Below are 15212 nucleotides of genomic sequence, written 5' to 3'. Positions count from 1 at the left end.
AATGAAACCAACAATGCATCACATTGGGTGTGCGATATTAAAGTTAGGGAGCAACTTTTTATCAGAAAAAAAGGCAAGTATGTGAACTAGTTAAACAGGGTTTGTGCCCCATTGTCTGTGAGCTTTATTGGGCTCCTGGCAATCAAGAAATTATTTCTGCATAAAACAGGAGGAATAGACTATAATTACATAGGATAATAGCAGAAGTATAATGGGAAGGTGGTTTAAAGCGAAGAAGGGAAGATGAACTTCTTGCAGTTTTGCAGTTGAGAAATCTCTTTAATGCCTAGTTTCAGGTGCAAATGATCAGGACCGTACATTAAGTTGCAGTTTAAAGATTTAGTGCTCAAGCCCCGTGATGGCGAACCTATGACACGCGTGCCACAAGTGGCATGCGTAGCCATATCAGTGGGCCCGCCAGCTCAGCTCTGGCGTGCATGTGCGCGCCGCCCAGCTGATTTTCGGGCCTTCTGGGCCCACCAGAAGTAGAAAAACAGGCTGTTTCCTGCCTCCAGAGGGCCTGGGGAGTGGGGAAGGCCCAGAGACTCCTAGAGAGGCTCTGGAGGCTGTGGATAGCAAAAAAGTCACTTCCTGTCCCACCAGGAGTTGGGAAATGGGCCCTTTCAGGCCTCCAGAGGGCCTCCGAGGGAATGGGAAAGGCTGTTTTCGCCCTTCCCAGATGCATAGAGAGGAACTGGAGCCAGGTGAGAAAGAAAAATGGGCCTACCAGGCCATCGCGTGCTAGGAGCGGGGGGGAGGGGGTTGCGTGTGCATGTGCAGGGCAGGGTACATAGAATTATGGGTGTGGGCACGCATGTGCATGAACCTCCCCTGCCCCCCCTCTCCTGGCACGCAATGGCAAAAAGGTTAGCCATCACTGCTCTAGCCTATACACAAGAATCTAGTCAACTGTTGATGTTCAATACTAAATTGGTGCCATATAAGGACCAACAGAATTCAAGAAAGATTGGAGTTGGACTCTTTATGGCAACATAACAACTCAAAGCTGATGACACATTTAACTCTGCCCAGCTCTGTCTGTTCATCTCCTACAATGAATCCAATTCTTTAACACAGATTGCAAAATACACGTGCAAAAAGATGTGACTGCTTTCCCAAGTTCTCCCTTTCCCAAAATATTTAGCCTTTTTTCCAGATTATAATTCCCTTCACTGTTCCAATGGTGCACTGGTTCAATGGATTCAGCATCTGGTCCCTATCCACATATCTCTGTCACTGTTATCTCTAATTTAGATATAATATATTCTGGAATTCCCCTTCTATTTATGGTGACCATATTTTCTTGGAAAAAAATAAGGACAAACCTAAAGAAGATTCAAATCTGAAAGTAGTTCATAATGATAAAAGAGATTTATTCTTTTTGTTTATAACTGTGCTTTATAAAGGGAAATTCAAGAACAAAACCAAATGCATATTCTAATAGAAATATCTAAAATCAAATAGTATATGTAAATGTATTTTTACAAGACAGTTCAAATTTTATATTTTTCACATGAGTATGAAAGACTGTGCTTTAAGTGATACCATTTGTAAGCTCCAAACTGGATAGTTTCCCAGTTTCAAGAGAACGCCTGCGGAGAATGTGTAATTCTGTATATAATCCAAAACACTCTTTAGTTTCAGTCCCAGGCTGGATGAAGAGCTGTTCCCCCTTTCAAGGTATGCAAGTACATTTCCCTTCCACATCTCCAGTATACTGGCAGTATGAAGGGTAAGGCGGGGGAAGCACCAGGGCAGGTCTATGTGCCCTGTCCTCTGCTGAGTTTGAAGACCTCATGCATTTATGCAAGCACATTCAGAATATTAAGGATATCTTTACGCATTTAATCTGAGCTTTAGTTTTCAGAAGCAGGGAAAATATTCTAGTATCAACATGCCTCAAATATTTGCATGTAGTAATGCTTTCTGGGATGAATAATTTCTAATACATTGCTTGAGAAACATTAACGCTAGTTTCTAGTGCACCTTAAATCTGTTCAACGAGAACTATCAACTTTAGTAGAAAACTATGCATGGAAACATTTGATTTATGTAGGTCAGAATGGGGATCAAATTTGTTCCTTTGTATGATTTAGGGGTATGTCTCTGGTCATTATGAGCTTTCCCCTTAGTTAAAGTACTCTTTCAGATATCATGTTTCTATGTGGAGTTATGGTTGCATGCAACAATATAGGCACCACTGGCTAAATTGTATAACGTGTTTATGGTGCAGAGTTTGACAAGGTAGACCACAACCTACTTCTTGGTAAGCTAGAAAAAAGTGGGATAGATAGCATCACATATCACATGGATTTGTACCTGGCTGACAAACTGTACTCCAACAAGTAGTCCTTAACAGTACTATGTCTACATAGAGGGAAATAAGCAGTAGGTTGTCACAAGGTTCCATCTTAGGCCCAGTATTCTTCAATATCTTTATAAATGACTTAGATGAGTTAATAGAAGGGAACTTATCAAATTTGCAGACGATATTAACTGGCAGGAATCTTGAGCTTAGATGATAAGCTCAAGATACAGATGGATCTTGACAGATTTGAACACTGGGCCCTAACTAATAAAATGAAATTCAGTGTAGGGAAAAGTAAAGTCTTACACTTAGGCAAGAAAAACCAAAAATACACATATAGAAGAGAATAGGGGAGAAATCAGGCTAAATAGAAGTAATTGTGAGAAGGATCATGGACAACCTTAGTTGTCTTAGTCTTACTGGACAACCAATTAAATATGAGCCAAAACTGTGCAGCAGCAGCCAAAAAAGCTAATGCAATCCTAAATTGCATCAACAGAGGGATTCAATCAAGATCACGTGAGGTACTAATACCACTCTATAAAACCTTAGTAAGACCACACCTAGAATATTGCATCCAGTTTTGGTCACCAAACTATAAAAAAAATGTTGAGATTCTAGAAAGAGTGTAGAGAAGAGCAACAAAGAGGATTAGGAGGCTGGAGGCTAAAATATATGAAGAACTGTTACAGGAACTGGGCATGGCTAGTTTAGTGAAGAGAAAGACCAGGGGAGACATGATAGCAGTGTTCTAATATTTAAAGGGCTGTCACAGAGAAGAAGGGGTCAACCTATTTTCCAAAGCACCTGAAGGCCAGACAAGGAACAATGGATGGAAAGTGATCAAGGAGAGATTCAACATAGAAATAAGGATTTCTAATTTTGTGATAGTGAAAAAAAAATCAACCAATGGAACAGCTTGCCTTCAGAAGTTGTGGGAGCTTCATCACTGTAAGCTTTCAATAAGAGACAGGACTGCCATGGTGTAGAGTCTCCTGCTTAGGCGGGGGGTTGGACTAGATGACCTACAAGATTCCTTCCAACTCTGTTATTCTGTTCTGACATTTTTGTAGAAACTTGAATGCACATTTACTACTAGTCTTAGATGCTGTTGATTGCAGATTCAAGAACACAGTAAATATGGCAGGTGTTGAAGTTTCGACTTCCTTCTGGTTGATTCTGTGAAATTATTAATAAAATCCCTCAAAATTCTTGACTTGTTAGGCCTACAATTAGCCCTATGAAGACAGTTTCTCAGGGAAATAAATATTTTGACCCTTCCAATTTTTTAGATTGTGATTATTACTTTCAGTAACCATTGTCTTCTCTAAGTTTTTAACTTATCATTTGGAAATAAAGATAATTCTTCTTTACAAAGCAGGGGAAGGCCTTAAAATATTATCTAAATGTTTCCATCTAGCATTTTCAACTATGGTTGAGAAATGGAAATTACATGGAAGTCAGGGCAGATTAAGAAGATTGAAATGAATGTCTGCTAGATCTGCCTGAAAACTGGCCAGATCTACAACAACAGAATCCACAGATCACTACAAATGACTTGCTGGAAACTTTAGCTGACACCGGAGTAAATGTTCCCAGATCCTCAGCGTGTTTTATTGATTTGCATGCAGTAGTTGTCAGAAGGAAACCTTTTCTGCAAGCTCATCATAGAAGTCCAAAAGCAACACTATAAAAACCTCACTGGCCAAACAAAACTGTTGTTTCTGTCCAAATGGAATATTAAAAAACCTGATAGAAAAGATGCTCAATCTTTACTTCTGCCATATTATCAGTTCTTCCTTACCAGTGGTGGGTTTCAAAAAATTTTACTACTGGTTCTGTGGGTGTGGCTTGGTAGGCGTGGCATGGCTTGGTGGGCATGGCTCGTGGGCATGGCAGGGAAAGGATACTGTAAAATCTCCATTCCATCCCCAATCCAGGGGAAGGTTACTGCAAAATCCCCATTTCCTCTCAATCAGCTGGGACTCAGGAGGCAGAGAATAGATGGGGGCGGGGCCAGTCAGAATTTTTACTACCGGTTCCCCGAACTACTCAAAATTTCCACTACTGGTTCTCCAGAACTGGTCAGAACCTGCTGAAACCCACCTCTGTTCCTTACTCTCTACTTCTTTTTTCTTTCTCAACATGTAAATTGCACATAAAGACTAATGTAAGCATGCATTCAAATTTGTAGAAATATATTTAACTTCGTAAAAATATAAATATTTAACTTTCCATAGCTAACACAATTGATATCAGTAACACTGTTGCTAAGAGTTGCAGCCATTAAACAAGACATCATATGATTCTGTCTTGTAATTTCACTTCTTTATTTTCCCTTAATTCTGCTTTTTGGAAGCCTGTTGTGAAGCTTGCATATGATTATCATGTGATTGCAGGTCATTGTGACATTCATAAATGCACATCTGTTGCGAAGCACCTGAATGGTGATCACATGACCGTGGGACAATACAACAGTTGTACATGTCAGGATTGGTCACAAACCTGGTGTTGTTCAACTATTATAACATCAAATGGTCGGCAGTCAGTAAAGGGAGAACTCCTTGTATTGTGTAAAGATTGCTTCACTTTTCTTCACTTTGGGTTTCATGGAACAATATCATTTAACTAAGGTTATGTAAACTTTATACACAACTGCAACTCCATAAGAGGAATAATCTATTTTATGAGCTTTACCTAAAGATCTGTGGGATCTGAGCCCTGTTTAGAGCTATTGAGTCAAACATTTCTTTTTTATTCTCTCTGTGGGGCTAACAGTTGTAATGAGAATTTTTTTTTATTGTACAGGGTCAAATAATTTATTTGATAAACTATAAGAAAAGAAATAGGGATAAAAGCCCCAAAATACTTAAAATGATTCTGGATTGTTAGTAAAGAAGTTTGGAGATCTTTATAGTTTACCCTTGTTTTTGTTGTTTTGATTGTATTAATATCACCCAGCTATTTTTACAGGATTTTGAACATTAAAATTGCTCCATTGTGACCGTGAAGAGTTATAGCTAAAAGAGTTCTATAGTGTATTTCTTTGCTTTATCTTGCATGATTTGTATCTTTGCATAATATTTCTAGTACTATAAAGCAGCTCTTTTATGGCAATACACAATCTTCTCATGTGTGTAAGTCAAGGCATTCTATAGATTGCCTTATGAAGTAATTCCTAACATAATTTGGGTTTATGTTATGCTTAGGGATACGCACGGATGAAATAGAAGGGTTTTTTTTAGATTATTTATTTCGAAATGAAAGCTAAAAGAACAAAAGATGAAGATTTATGTCAGAAGCTCCTGGAATATATGGCTTCAGAAACCAATGTGCAATTCTTAAACAAAGGATTTTACATTAACTTAGAAAAATTAAACATAGCCATTTTCTTGACTTCTTCACAGAATAGTTTTTTTCCCTGATTCCTTTCTAATTATCATCAGTATTTATTACTTCCCAGTTCATAACATACATGTACAAGATCTGTCCCAGTTCAGTTCTGTAATGTTATCAAGTTTTCTTGATCACTCCATTCAGTAGTGATACATATCCCATAAGCTCCTGCTTTAGAACTTTTCTCTCCATGTAAGTGATTTTCTACTAGAAATATAGCTACAATCATTCTGTGACTAATCCTTATTCTACAATGTGGGCTTCATGCTTTCAGTTTTACCTGTAGCAATTACATTATCACCTTGCTGCCCTCTACTAATGATAATTTCAGCCTAGGCTGTCATTCATTTAGGTAGTCACTTATACAAAGAATTCATATATATGATTGCATATTTTTACAAAGTTGTTTGTTTTTGCAGCTTGTGATGGCATAGGTACAGGAAGTTTGATGTATGCTCAAACTGTAGACTCCAGTAACATTGATAAATTTATCAACTGCACCAAGATCAATGGGAACTTGATCTTCCTTGTCACTGGAATTCATGGGTAAGTGTAAAATATTATGATATCTAATGCCAATGTTTTTTTAATAAAAAAAACAATTACACTGTGCAGCAGTTTTGTCATTCAATGCTGAAATAAAATATTAGCCCAACTTTGTTTCATCTGGATACCTGTGAATTTACATATCTAGGAGGAGCATGTAGTGGGTTCATCCAGATTTTAAATTTTAAACATAAAAGTTGATAAGGTAACATCAAAAGGAAACTTTAGGCTACCATACTTTGGCATTAAAATAAAGATGCCTCATACTACTGTCCTAGTTTGGGTTCTCCTGTGGATTTTATGAGAAGATTGATCAAAACTATTTCAGTGTTTTTGAGCCCAATTAGAATAAATCAGTGTAGCTGAAAGAAATGCATTGACCAATTTCAAGAAAAGCAGAGGCATAGGAAACAACCAGAGACATAGGAAAATGACTACATTTTGAAAACAGAATTGAAACCCGTTAGAAAAAAAAAGTTAGCTTTAGAATGGGGGTGCTGGATTATATAAGGCCAGGCAGTTTATCCATTAACATGAAGATTGTTTGCTAAAATTAGCAAAAAGGTATTTCACATCAGTATCATATACAAGAATTGGAATTGGAATTGGAACCACCATCCAATTGTCCGTCTGTCTGTCTGTCTACATAATCTATATATTACACAATCATACAGACTCTGGGTGGTTCAAAATAACTAAGAGCATAAACAAATAATTCAGATTAAAACATCCATGACAAACAAATTGCCACAAAACCATGAAAACCTTAATAATAATAGATTATAATATGTACTTTCATGTAATGTTACTATGTATACTAGATTTCCTCAGTTAATTCTTCTTACATAGCAACCTGCATCAAGGACCAAGGATTTTTTAAGGAGCTGGGTACCCAATAAATTTTTTATTTTAATTGACTGAAATATCATGAGATCATATTTTAAATGTTTCAGTGATTTTATTGTAGGATAAGAAACTATAGTGTTGTGTCATAACGTTATGTCATGAGATTTTAGTCATTGTAATTTATATCTGAGAAAATTATAAGTACTTTGATGGCTGAAATGTTGATGACTTTTGCTTTCCCCAATGTCACAGAAACTAAGTATTTTATGAATGGCATGAATGGCACTAGGATATTGCAAATTATCTTTATTCAGTTTAATTGATTGCTGTAATTTTGTATGACAATTTTCTCTTCCTCTCCTCTGATTTCTGGAGTAGTAATATACTTTGGGAAAACTGTTGCTAGACATACAGTAGGGTGCTAAATTTAGAAACAAAAAGTGCAAATTTTGGCTTTTAAAATAGGGTAATTTTGTTCTATGTAAAAACAACTTGTAGAACAACTTGGTTTCAGCTGATATCAGTAACCACATCTCATTTGTTATCTATTTTTCCAGAACAGTCCAAAGATAACTGTAGCTATTCTCTGGATACCTATGGGCTTAGATAACCCTAAGCAAAAGAACATAAAGATTCCTTGATAACTATTTTAATTATATTTAATTAGTGGGAACACCGGATTAGTATAGCATAGCCCCAGAAATTCAGCAGAAAAGACATGAAAAGTAAAACTGTGGCAAGACATTTCTGCATATGTAATATGTAATATTTGGAAATTAAAAATTTGGAAATTCCAAATATGTAATATTTGGAAATTAAAACAATTGAATAAGTCTTCAAATAATCAGTTCTGTTTCAATAATGCAGTTTGCTAGGTGACTAGAAATCAGAGTCTGTTCCCTGATTTGACAAACCATGATTTGAGTTCCTAATACATGGAGTGCATTTTAATTTAAGAAATACAAACTTTGAACTTTACATATTTGCTTTAAAGCATGTTTTCCTTCCAGATTGTCCTTTCACAGCAAAACTATACTGAATAAAAATAACAGTTAAAAAATGTACTGTGGATGAAGCTAGTTCCATGAAACAGATTCTAAATTGTGAATAGGAAACCTAAATAATTTTGATTGTCTATTATTTGATTTTAAATCCTTGATTTTAATGTGAATATTCTTTTGTACTTCTTTCAACCTTAGAATAAAATCTGGAAATGATTCCATTTCTCAAGTGTATTACTGAATTCCTAGTCTTAGTCTCTCTATGGTCTTTTCCAATCTAGCCCTACTCTTATTTTACGTATCTATAGAGATACAAAATTAAATGCTCCTCAAAACTTTCTTATATGTGTTATTTTTCTATGAATGAAGAATAGCAAGGGAACATTTCTATCTACTTCCAAATGCATAAATTTACTCAACAGTGCAATAACTATATGAGAGAAGCTAACAGGGGGGAACCTCAAGGTTCTGTCTTGGATCCAGTGCTCTTCAACATCATAAATTATCTAGATGAGTGTATAGAAGGGGAGCTTGTCAAATTTGCATATGACACCAAGCTGGGGGCAATTGCTAATACTTTGGATGATAGACTCAAGATTCAGAATGAACTGAACAACCTGAGTTCCCTTTCCATCTCATCACTCCCTTTCTCATTGTCTGATTGATTGTTTTATGGATTATGCTTGGGGTTTGATATTAAAGATTGGTCTCCCACTCCTTCCAGTTATAAATGAAAGTCCTTTGGATGAGCTGAGCTTGTTGTTTTCCAAACACATTCTTCCCAGTCCTGATGAGGCATAGCCCATCTTTTGCCAGACGTCCTTTCTGTAGGTAATGTGATGCTTGGTCTAGAAAATCCAAAGTACTCTCAATGGCACCATCCCTTGAGCAAGCAATTTATTTCTAGATTCTTCTCTTCCCTCACTGGATGTTAACTATTTGTTGGAAGTACAAATGAGACATCACCTGCGCTCCCAGATGTTTTGCTTTTCTCCCTTGTTGCTCATAGTCCGTTGAAATTGTTTTCAAGCTCTTAATTGTTTCATTCATTCTAACATGAAAGAGGAGAAAAGGATAATAATCACTGGGCTTGATTATTTTTTCATGAACCTCTCTATCAAATCTTTAATATTTGCACCTGGGAGACAACACAACCCTCTAGAAAATTGCCTGGTTTAAAAATTGTTAACTCTGTTCTTCTGATTCTGAGTAGTGAGTCATCTATTATCAAGATATGCCTTTTTTTCTTTGGGAAAGTCTGAGCTACTTTACTTCCTGTCATTGGAATGCTTGATACAGAATTCTCCCGGTGTCTGAATGTTTTCTTCCAGGGAAAGAGTATGAAATCAGTTGTTCAACTCGAGGTGGGGACACAGCCTTTTTTGGGTTTTTTGATCTGCTGCCATTTTCATTGCCCTTTCTGTTTTTAAGTAGATTTTTTTTCTTTTTTGTTGTGTTCTGTTCGGATACTGACTTCTGTCTTTACTAGGAGTTCATTATATTCACTAATAAGTTTCAGAATGACTGGTCTCAGAGTGGCTAGTCACGCTTCTAGACTTCCATTTTTCTTCTAGTAATTTGATTAGTTTACATTTTGTGCAAATATAATTTGAGCCTTCTATGGTCTGGAAAACAAATAATGGCACACCTGTTGCACATAATTAAATTGTTAGTCTCTTTCTTCTAGTTATTCTTCATACAAATGCTTCCAGTAAATTCAACGTTAATTAATTTTTCTCTTGTGGCACTATTTATAATTCCACAGGAAGCAGACAAACAGTGGTTTTTGTCTTGTGATTTTTCTGTTGTGGCACTGTTTTTGGTTTTTGTCTTATGATTTTTCTCTTGTGGGTCAGTTTATAATTCCAAGAAAGGAATTACAAACTTTTATAATGAAAAATACCCGGATCTAAAAAAGTGGTCTGCTTTCAAACTAAATTGTATACATTAATATACATTTCAATTCTCCATCTCCAAAAACTTCCTTGAGTTCTAGATTTCCTGATATACTTCCTGAATTTATCTTTGCTGTTTTCCAAGTGTATTTTCACTGTTTTTTTCCCTTGCATCTCAATCTTCATCCCAAACAAGGGCCACATGACTTGCTGAATTGATAGATCAATTCCTCTCTTTTTTCCCCTCCTGTCATTGACATCCATGAAACTTCAGAGGAGGCTGGTTTGCAATGGAGATGGGGATTGATCTTTTGCTTCGAAATCTGGAGTGGATAACATTACAATCCAAACCTAGTAACAACTCCATTTTAATCATATTAAACATGACAGTACACAGATTTTAAGGGGAAAAAACAAACTTGATGTCATCTGATTATTGTTTAGATAGGTACAAATGGCATGGACATTCTTCCAAAAATGTCAATTTATATGCTTCTTTACTGACCATTAGGGCAGAGCAACATATAAACACACTGTTGAAATTATAGTGTCTGTGGTATGCCTTCACATAGGAATCTTGATGTAATTTATTAAGATTTTAGCCCTGACTGAATTAATGCACCCAGCTGCTAGGGGTTACTTATTGGTTTCAGCAGGTATTTACAAAGTAATTAAATATATCTTTACATGCATTCATTTAAATAAAAATAATTAAAACTCTTGCAGTTTTCAACATCCTGAAAAAATAGATTGACTTTTTCTAATCAGAAATATTTAACAGATAAGAATTAAACTTTGTGGAACAATTCTAATCCAGTCCTAAAACCGATTTGAAATGTAAATAAAATACAGTAACCATGAAAATAAATTCTGGCTGATCAAATAAGTAATGGTATTTTGTATTCTTTATTAGCTCTAATAGATGGAAACATGAGCAGCCAAACCAGTGCTGGCAAGAACAGCATTCATTCTGCCAAGATTTTATAATACATCATTTAGAAATGTAAGATGAACATGATGTCCACATAACAAATTTTAATTTGAGTTGGAAAACAATTCAGCTTCGTGCTTCTCTCTTCTCCTTCTCTTTCCTCCCACAAAGAAGTTTAAGCTTTTATCCCATTATCCACTTATGTAAATGCTATCATTCAGATCAGAGAGAAAGAAAAAAGGAAGATTTATTCTCTCCCCTGTTCACTAGAATAAAATATGCATGGAAAATGTAATTGTGTTCTTTTGGAAAACTGCATTTTCCAGCCGTATCTACAGCTGGAATATTGAGAGGGCATCTCCTTTTTTTTTTTTTTTTTTTTGCTGGTGGTAGAACCAGGGACCTCAGGGGATTGGAGCTTTGTGAGCTGTTGAAAGATCTTGGAGACTTATGCCAATTCAGACAATTTGGCACCTGCAATTTAAGAGCCTGTAGTACAGTGGATTAAAGCACTGTTATTAACATCTACTGCTTGCAATTACTGCAAGTTCAAATCTCACCAGGCTCAAGGTTGACTCAGCCTTCCATCCTTTCAAAAGTAGGTGAAATGAGGACCCAGATTGTGGGGGCAATAAGCTGACTTTGTATAAATATACAAAAGTATGAAGGCTATTGCTTAACACATTGTAAACCGCCCTGAGTCTCTGGAGAAGGGCGGCATATAAATTAAAGCAAAAAAAAAAAAAGTGTGATGGGACTTGTACTAATTTAAATTGGCAGAAAACACTCTTCCTGGTTAGGAAAGGTAAAGATGGGGTAAATCCATCTGCATAATTTCATACTCAAATTACCACAATGTGTCATTGCTATCTTCCAGGGATCCATATCACACAATTGAAGCGATTGACCCGCAGAACTTACATGTCTTCCAAACAGTGAGAGAGATAACAGGTAATCTACATAATTTGAGCCATTTATGCATTTGTAAGAATGAAGAAATTCTTAACGTATTTTCCTTCTAGGCCATGAATTCACAAGATGGCGCTGATAAATTACAAGTAGTCCTCCATGTATAATTGTTTGCTTAGTATAATTGTTAGAATTAATGATGGCCTCTGAAACAGTCACAATCTAAATGTGAACTTACGACTGTTGCCCTGCTGTCATGGTCATATAATAACAATTTGGGCAGTTGCCTGTTGACTTGCAGTTATGATCAGTTGCAGCATTCTGCAGTAACGTGAATGCAGTTTCTGATGTTTTTTGCTGGTTTGTGGCAAAATCACCATTGGTTAAGGTGGATTTACACTTATGATTGCGTGACTCAATTTATGACCATGGTGATTCAACTTATGTTGTAAAAATGATCGTAAAACTGTTGTGGCCACATGATGATTCGACTTATGACTGTAATGACTTACAATGGGAATTCTGGTCTCAATTGTTGTAAATGGAGGATTACCTCTACTGATCTTTTGGGTCAGTTCCATCTTCCATTTTTCTACATAGAGATAATATCATATTCTAATCATTATGTATTTTTAAGTGAAATGATATATATGCTTGCGCATTATAAATCACTGGTGTGTGTGTGTGTCTTTAATATGACTGTTGTCTCCCTTAATTGCAATGAACTTTCCTAACTGTTAGGAAACTGATTTATGATCATTTAACTTTATGAAAGGCTAAACTGTACAAGTTTATCAAGTTTCACCTGTTATTCACTTACCCTACTTAAGATAGCTATTTCAACATTAGATGTGGTCTTTCAAATGCATATAAAATTATGTGATAACTCCTGGCATCATTTTTTGGTTATACTGGTACACGAGAAGAGGGGGGGGGGAATGGTATTAAGGAACTTAAATAAAATTGTCAGTGCCCAGTTGAATGTTCAGGAAATTGCTCTTTATCTTTTTGTGGCACAATAGAAATGGAAAAGTGCTGAAATATGATTTTGGGTGTGTGTTAGTGTTATAAATGTGGAAATTGTGCAGTTAATCCTGTGGACAATAGCTAGTTATTGAAGGACCTGTGAGTATTTTCTGGGCTTTTTTTCTAATATCTCTTTTATTTGTACATATTTATTTAACTGACCATTGAACTGTATTTCAAATTTACCCTGCCACACCAATTCTGAAGTGATTTGAAAACGCTTACTGTGGCAATATGGATTCATCTAGATTTTTGTGATTTCTGCAATCAAGCTATTTGTATAGCCATATGGCAGTTTCGTTTTTATTAATAGAGATAAGATTTTTCATAGTGGTTTACTGCGTTAGCATACCTAGTATTCAAAACTCTGGGTAATCACTAGATGCTAGAAATGGTGCCTCTAGGTTATCCTAGTTTTGGCATTTATTCTAGTGCTGCAAAAATAGCCCTATCATGTTGCAACATATTAAGTGATGCTTGAGAATTAAATCCCAAATACACTGAACAGCACTTGGTTTTATACTAGCTGAAACTTTTCAAGTTTCTTAGAAATATTTATTGAAGAAAATGGTTAATTATCCAGAAAGATAAAAAGGCTTTGGGTGAAAGGGAAAGAAAGAAATGTTTGGATGTGAAGTTATATTTGTAACAGTTCATGTTCTTAGATGGACTGAGAGAACATCTCCCGACATGAAAATTGAAATTGATAAGGTACAGGATATAGTTGCAATTTGGGGATGTGTTATAAAAAACAATGCTGGGCAGATCAATTCTAAGGGTGCTTGAAGTGCTGTGTGATTTCCAGGGCCATGGTTGAGAACTGAATTTACATTTAAAACACCATCTCCAGGCTGGTATCATCCAAGGCCAAACTCTTGAGTTTCACCAGAGAATGAGAGGACCTGGTTGTCTGTACCCTAGAAATCATCCCAGTCCAGATACAGAATATCCTGTTTTGTGAATTATTTCCTAACCCTGAGATGGAGGTGGGAATTCATAAAATCATAGGGCTGGAAGGGACTTTGGAGGTCTTCTAATCAAACCCTGCCCAAGGCAGGAGTATTTGTTTCATCTTGAATAAATGGCTATCCAATCTATTCTTGAAAACCTCCAACAATGGAGCACTCACAACTCCAAGCAGCAAGTTTGGCTAATTGTTCTCAGTGTCAGGAAATTTCTCCTTAGTTCCAGGTTGGATCTCTCTTTAACAAGCTTTAAGGAGCTTCATCCATTGCTCTTTGTCCTGCCTTCAGGTGCTTTGGAAAATAAACTAATCCCCAATTCTCTGTGATAAGTACCAGAGATGACTGTCATGTTACCCTTAAAGAAGAGCATATGACGGGGGGCTTTTTGTCAGGTTCGCCTGATACGCCAGTTGCGTCCCTTTCTGGATCGGGACTCCCTACGCACGGTCACTCAAGCACTCGTCACTTCCCGCCTGGACTACTGCAATGCTCTCTACGTGGGGCTCCCCTTGGGGTGCACCCGGAGGCTGCAGTTGGTCCAGAATGTGGCCGCGCGGGGGATTATGGGAGCGACGGGGCGCTCACATATAACACCTCTCCTGCCCGAGCTGCACTGGCTTCCTGTGGTCTTCCGGGTGCGCTTCAAGGTGTTGGTGACCACCTTTAAAGCGCTCCATGGCTTAGGGCCGGGGTATTTGCGAGACTGCCTTCTGCCGCCAATAGCCTCCCACCGACCGGTTCGCTCGCACAGAGAGGGTCTCCTCAGGGTGCCGTCGGCCAGACAGTGTCGGCTGGTGACCCCCAGGGGGAGAGCCTTCTCTGTGGCAGCACCTGCCCTCTGGAATGACCTGCCCCCTGAGATATGCACGATATCAGACCTCCGGACTTTTCATCGGGCCCTGAAAACACACTTATTCCATCTAGCCGGGCTGACTTGATCCCATCCTCTCAGTTTTTAATTGATTTCGGTTTTAATTGGGTTGTTTTAAACTTGGGCCAAAATTATTTAATTGTTTTTTAAAATGCTTTTAAATTTTATATGCTATGTTTTATCCTGGCTGTACACCGCCCTGAGTCCCGCAGGAGAAGGGCGGTATAGAAATAAAATAAAATAAATAAATAAATAAATAAATCTTCTCTTTGTTATGTTAAACATACTTAATTCCTTTAGCAGTTCATCAAATGATTCAGTCTCTAGACCCCTTATCATCTTTATTGTTCTTCTCTGTACTCTTTCTAGGGTCTCAGTATCTTTTTTGCATCATGGTGGCCATAATTGGACTCAATATTTCAATGTGGCCTCATTAGTGCAGTATGAAGTATGACCTCGGTGCCTTCCGCCATGCCCTTAAAACCTTCTTTTTCCAGCAAGCCAGGCTGGCCTAACAC

At 37.1% G+C, this 15212-nt stretch overlaps 1 protein-coding gene across 4 annotated transcripts in view; it reads left to right on the top strand.

Annotated features, from left to right (window-relative positions):
- ERBB4 (erb-b2 receptor tyrosine kinase 4) overlaps positions 1-15212 on the top strand; it is a 1174706-nt gene that overhangs the window by 857979 nt on the left and 301515 nt on the right. For all 4 annotated transcript variants that reach the window (XM_060688174.2, XM_034433703.3, XM_060688175.2 and 1 more), the window contains exons 9-10: positions 6124-6250; positions 11801-11874. In XM_060688174.2, the coding sequence (XP_060544157.2) occupies positions 6124-6250; positions 11801-11874 (201 nt within the window). The remainder of the gene's footprint in view (positions 1-6123; positions 6251-11800; positions 11875-15212) is intronic.

The sequence above is a fragment of the Pantherophis guttatus genome, chromosome 1 (assembly GCF_059756535.1).
Source record: "Pantherophis guttatus breed Tessera chromosome 1, ASM5975653v1, whole genome shotgun sequence".
In the NCBI taxonomy this organism is placed as follows: domain Eukaryota; kingdom Metazoa; phylum Chordata; class Lepidosauria; order Squamata; family Colubridae; genus Pantherophis; species Pantherophis guttatus.
This window is presented reverse-complemented; position numbering and strand designations above follow the sequence as displayed.